The sequence below is a fragment of the Elephas maximus genome, chromosome 7, assembly GCF_024166365.1.
Source record: "Elephas maximus indicus isolate mEleMax1 chromosome 7, mEleMax1 primary haplotype, whole genome shotgun sequence".
Classification (NCBI taxonomy): domain Eukaryota; kingdom Metazoa; phylum Chordata; class Mammalia; order Proboscidea; family Elephantidae; genus Elephas; species Elephas maximus.
Genome location: NC_064825.1, coordinates 56,093,883 through 56,100,235, shown reverse-complemented (window position 1 = coordinate 56,100,235; position 6,353 = coordinate 56,093,883). Strand labels below are relative to the sequence as shown.

Below are 6,353 nucleotides of genomic sequence, written 5' to 3'. Positions count from 1 at the left end.
TTATAGTGACCCCATGTAAAACATAAGGAAAAACTGCTGGATTGTGTGCCACCCTCATAATCATTGCTACCTTTAAGCCCGTTCTTGAATATTTCGGGTTAATCCATCTCATTAAAAGTCTTTTTCTTTTTCACTGATTCTCTACTTTACCAAATATCATGTCCTTCTCCAGGGACTGGTCCCTCCTGATAACATGCCCAAAATACATGAGACAAAGTCTCTCCATCTTCACTTGTAAGGATCGTTCCAGCTGTAGTTATTCCAAGACAGCTTTGTTCATCCTTCTACCAGTCCGTGATTGCCAACACCATAATCAAAGGCACCAGTTCTTCTTTTGTCTTCCTTATTCATTGTCCAGCTTTTGCATGAATAATATGAGGTGCTTGAAAATACCATAGTTTGGGTCTGGTGCACCTTAATCCTCAAAATGACGTCTTTGCTTTCTAACTCATTACAGAGGTCTATTGCAGGAAATTGGCCCAATGCAATATGTCATTTAATATCTTAACTGCTGCTTCAATGGACGTTGATTGTGGATTTCAAGTAAAAAGAAATTCTTGACAAATCAATATCACGATATTGCTTATTGGTCCAGTTGTGAGGATTTTTGTTTTCCTAATATTGCAGTGTAATCCATCCAAAGGCTACAGTCTTTGTACTTCATCAGTAAGTGCTTCAAGTCCTCTTCACTTTTAGTAAGCGAAGTCGTGTCATCTGCATATCACAAGTTGTTAATGACTCTTACTCCAATCCTTATGCTTTGTTCTACTTCATTTAATCCAGCATCTCAGGGTCTTTGCTCAATATACAGATCGAATAAGTATGATGAAAGATACAACACTGACACACACCTTTCCTGATTTAAACCATACAGTATCCCCTTATTCTATTTGAATGACTGCTCTCGGTCCATGTACAGGTCCAGCATGAGCACAATTAAGTGTTATGGAATTCCCAGTCTTCACAATATTATCCAGAATTTGTTATGATCCACTTAGTCAAATGCTTTTGCATAGTCAAATACAGGCAAGCATCCTTCTCATATTCTTTGCTTTCAGACAAGACCTGACATCAGCAATAATATACCTCATTCCATTTCCTCTTCTGAATCCCCCTTGCATTTTCAGCAGTACCCTGTTGATGTACTGCAGCATCCGTTTTTTAATAATCTTCAGCAAAATTTTACTTGTGTGTGTGATAACAATGATATTGTTCTACAGTTTCTACATCCTGTTGGATCTGCTTTCTTTGGAATAGGTACAAATATGAACCTCTTGCAGTCAGTTGGTTGTCTTCCAAATTTCTTGGCATAGATAAGAGAGCACTTCTGGTGTTGCATGTGTTTGTTGAAAAAACTCAGTTGGTATTCTGTCAGTTCCTGGGTCCTTGTGGTTTTGCAAATGTCTTAAGTGCAGCTTGGATTTTTTCCCTTAATACAATCAGTTCTTAATCATATGCTACCTTTCAAAATGGCTGAACTTCCACCAATTCTTTTTGGTACAGTGACTGTGTATTTCTTCCATCCTTTTTTGATACTTCAAGTGTTGTTCAATTTTTTGCCCATAGAACCTTCAATATTGCAACACAAAGATTGAAATTTTTCTTCAGTTCTTTCTTCTTAAGAAATTTTGAAAGTATCTCTCTCTTTTGATTTTCTGACTCCAGGTCTTTGCACATTTAATTATAATACTTTGTTTTCTCAAGCCACCCTTTGCAGTCTTCTGTTCAACAATTTTATGTCATAATTTTTTCCATTCACTTTAGCTACTCCATGCTCAAAAACATCTTTTAGAGTCTCTTCTGACATCCATTTTGGTCTTTTCTTTCTTTCCTGTCTTTTTAATGACCACTTGTTTTCTTCATGTATGATGCCCTTGATGTCATTCCACAACTTGTCTGGTCTTTGGATATTAGTATTAAACTCATCAAATCTTTTCCTTTGACAGTCTCTAAATTCATGTGGAATATTTTCAAGAGCATACATTTATTCTCATGGACTTGTTTTGATTTTCTTCAGCTTCAACTTGAGCAATTGATGGTCTCTTCCCTAGTCAGCCCCTTGGCTTGCCTGACTAATGATAATGAGATTCTACATCAACACTTTCCATAGATTTAGTTAATGTGATTCCTGTACATTTCGTCTAGTGTGGTCCATGTGTATAGTCACAGTTTATGTTGTTGAATAAAGGCATTTTCATTGAAAAAGCTGTTGGTCTTAATCAAGAGGAAATCAGGGGTTGCTTGATTACCTAAATATATATATATATGGTCTACTATGCCAGGAATGACAAATTGAAAAGGAATGATGTCACATTCATCCTCAAAAAGAACATTCAAGATCTAGCCTGAAGTACAATGCTGTCAGAGATGTATTAATATCCATACATTTACAAGGAAAACCAGCTAATACCACCGTTATTCAAATTTATGCAGCAACCACTAAGGCCAAAGATGAAGAAATTGAAGATTTTTACCACTTTCTGCAGTCTGAAGTTGGCCAAACATGCAATCAGGATGCATTGATATATACTGGCGATTGGAATGCAAAAGTTGTAAACAAAGGACAAGGATTGGTAGTTTTAAAATATGACCTTGTAAGAGAAATGATACTGCAAATCATATGATAGAATTTTGCATGACCAACAATTTCTTCATTGCAAATACCTTTTTTCAACAACAAAAAACAGTGACTATACACGTGAACCTCAACGGTTGGAATACTCAAGAGTCAAATTGACTACATTTGTGGAAAATGACAAAGGAAAAGCTCAATATCATCAGTGAGAACAAGGCTAAGGCCTGACTGTGGAACTAGCCACCAATTGCTCATATGCCAGTTCAAGTTGAAGTTGAAGAAAATTAGAACAAGTGCACGAGAGCCAAAGTACAGCCTTGAGTATATCCCACCTAAATTTAGAGATCACCTTCACAATAGATTTGATGCATTGAACAGTAGTAAGCAAAGACCAGATGAGTTGTGGAATAATATCAAGGATATCTATAATACATAAAGAAAGCAAGAGGTCATTAAAAAGACAGGAAAGAAAGAAGAGACCAAAATGGATGTCAGAAGAGACTCTGCAAGTTGCTCTTGAGAGTCGAGTAGCTAAAGCAAATGGAATAAATAAGAAAGTCAAAGAGCTGAACACAAAATTTCAAAGGGAGGCTCAAGAAGACAAAGTAAAGTATTACAAGGAAATGTACAAAGACCTGGAGTCAGAAAATCAAAAGGAAAGAACATGCTTGGCATTTCTCAAGCTGAAAGAACAGAAAAAAAAAAAAAAAAGTTCAAGCCTTGAGTTGCAATACTGAAGGATTCTATGGGAAAATATTAAATGATGCAGTAAGCATCAAAAGAAGATGGAAGAAATACACAGAGTCACTGTACCAAAAGGAATTGTTCGATGTCCAACCATTTCAGGGGGTAGCATATATCAAGCATCAATGGTACTGAAAGAAGAGGTCCAAAGTGCACTGGAGGCATTGGAAAAATAAGGCTGCAGGAACTGATGAAATACAATTGAGATGTTTCAACAAACAGATGCAGTGCTAGTATGCCAAGAAATCTGGAAGAAATCCATGTATGCAGTCACCCCAAAGAAAGGAAATCTAACAGAATGTGAAAATTATTAAACAATGTTATTAATATCACACACAAGTAAAATTGTGATGAAGATCATTTAAAAGTGACTGCAACAGCATATCAACAAGGAACAGCCAGAAATTCAGGCCAAATTCAGAAGAGGACGCGCAACAAGGAGTGCAATTGCTGATGTCAGATGGATTCTGGCTGAAAGTAGAGAATTCCAGAATGATGTTTACCTGTGGTTTATTGACTGTATGAACCATAACAAATTATGGATAACATTGCAAAGAATTGAAATTCCAGAACATTTAATTGTGTTCATGAGGAACCCGTAGATAAATAAATCAAGAGGAAATCGTTAGAACGGAACAAGGGGATACTGCGTGGTTTAAAGTCAGGAAAGGTGTGGGTCAGGGTGGTATCCATTACAATATTTATTTAATCTGTATGCTGAGCAAATAATCTGAGAAACTGAGCTATAAGAAGAACAGTGCCTCAGGACTGGTGGAACATGCGTTAACAACCTGCAATATGCAGATGTCACAAAATTGTTTGCTAAAAGCAAAGAGGACTTGAAGCCCTTACTGATGAAGATCAAAGACCAGGGCTTTCAATATGGATTACTCCTCAACATAAAGAAAACAAAAGTCCTCACAAGTGGAGCAACAGAGACTAAAGTTGTCAAAGACTTCATTTTGCTTGGATACACAATCAACACTCATGAAGGCAGCAGTAAAAAAATCAGATGATGCATTCCATTGGGCAAATCTGCTGCAAAAGATCTCTCTAAAGTGTTAAAAAGCCAAATTGTCACTTTAAAAACTAAGGTGCCCCTGACCCAAACCATGGTGTTTTTGATAGCGTCACATGCGTGTGAAAGCTGGGCCAAAGAAGAATTGATGCCTTTGAATTACGTTGTTGGGGAAGATTATGTAATATACCATGAACTGCCAGAAAACTGAACAAATTTGTCTTGGAAGAAGTACAGACAGAATTCTCCTTAGAAGGAAGGATGGCAACACTTTGTTTCACATACCTTGGACTTGTTATCAGGAGGGACCAGTCCCTGGAGAAGGACATCATGCTTGGTAAAATAGAGGACCAGGAAAAAACAGGAAGACCCTCAAGGAGATGAATTGACACAGTGGCTGAAACAAAGGGCTCAAATATAGCAATGATTGTGAGGATAGTGCAGAACTGGGCAGTGTTTTGTTCTGTTGTATATAGAGTTGCTATAACTCAGATTTGACTCGATGGCTCTGAGCAACAACAACTCCAAACCCATCACTCTTACACAATCTTAAACATGCAAATGTCATCACTTCTTCACAGGAGATTTTAAGATTTCTGGTTATTTTATTCTGTATTTTGGTCCTCAGACATTTCCCCTGTTTAAGTTTTATAGATCAATCCCACAGCAAATTACAAATATAAACAAATAAAAAAAAATCTATGGAAATACATCAGTAAAAGTTACTAAACCTGCTCTCTTCATGGATTAGGAAATTCACAGAGATCAGCGGATCTACCTAAAATGAACAAAATACTTCTTGTAGTCCTCACTGAAGATGCCCTCAACACATTGATTTAGCTGGTGCCCTATTGGAGGCAGAGTAACACTGAAATAATAGCTGGCACCCTTTCACACAATGACATAATTTTCAGCTAAATTTTTGCAAGCATTGTAATTATTCACTTGCTTGCAATCCCCTGCATTTTTGATTATTTAACTGATCAGAGATTTAAAAAATTAGAAATAATTATTTTATTCATTTTACAGGAAAATAAATGAAGAAAAAGCAAAAAGACACCTGTTATGTCAGCATATAATAAGACCCATGTCCATCCATCAACCTTCATTCTCATTGGCATTCCTGGGTTGGAGGCTGCCCACATCTGGATCTCCATCCCTATCTTTATGGTCTACATTTTGTCCCTGCTGGGGAACTTCTCTATTTTGTTCATCATTAAAACAGACCTCAGCCTTCATGAGCCAATGTATCTCTTCCTCTGCATGGTGGCTGTGGCTGACCTTATAGTGTGTACTACAGCTGTGCCAAAACTTCTCAGCCTCTTCTGGTTCGATGATGGAGAGATTCATTTTGAGGCCTGTCTCACTCAAGTGTTTCTGATTCACTCTTGCTCCACCATGGAATCTGGGTTCTTTGTGGCCATGGCTTTTGACCGCTATGTAGCCATTTGTCACCCATTAAGACATTCAATGATTCTGACACACGCTGTTGTAGGGAAGATAGGTCTAGCAATTGTGCTCTGGGGCACAGTGCTTCTCAGTCCTCACCCTTTCCTGCTGCGGTGGCTTCCCTATTGTGAAACCAATATCATTTCTCACACCTACTGTGAGTTCATGGCCCTCATCAAAATTGCCTGTGCTGAGACAAGAATCCGAAGAGCCTACAGTCTGATTGTTGCCTTCCTTACTGGGGGGGTGGACTTGATACTGATCATTTGTTCTTATATACTCATACTCCACACCATCTTCCACCTCCCATCCAAGGATGCCCGACTCAAGACCCTGGGCACCTGTGGCTCCCACGTCCTTGTCATCTTGGTGTCCTATACTCCAACCTTCTTCTCTTTTCTCACCCACAGGTTTGGGCACCATGTAGCTCCCCATGTGCACATATTTGTAGCCAACATCTATCTTCTGGTCCCACCCATGGTGAATCCCATTATCTATGGGGTGAGGACCAAGAGGATGCGGGACAGGTTCCTTAAATTTTTCAGTTTTTCAAAGCCTCTGAACTGA

At 38.2% G+C, this 6,353-nt stretch overlaps 1 protein-coding gene across 1 annotated transcript; it reads left to right on the top strand.

Moving 5' to 3' along the window:
* Window positions 1-5,402: 5,402 nt before the first annotated feature.
* Window positions 5,403-6,353, top strand: LOC126079010 (olfactory receptor 52D1-like). The gene has a single exon (XM_049889886.1). The coding sequence runs from the start codon at window positions 5,403-5,405 to the stop codon at window positions 6,351-6,353; it is 951 nt and encodes a 316-aa protein (XP_049745843.1).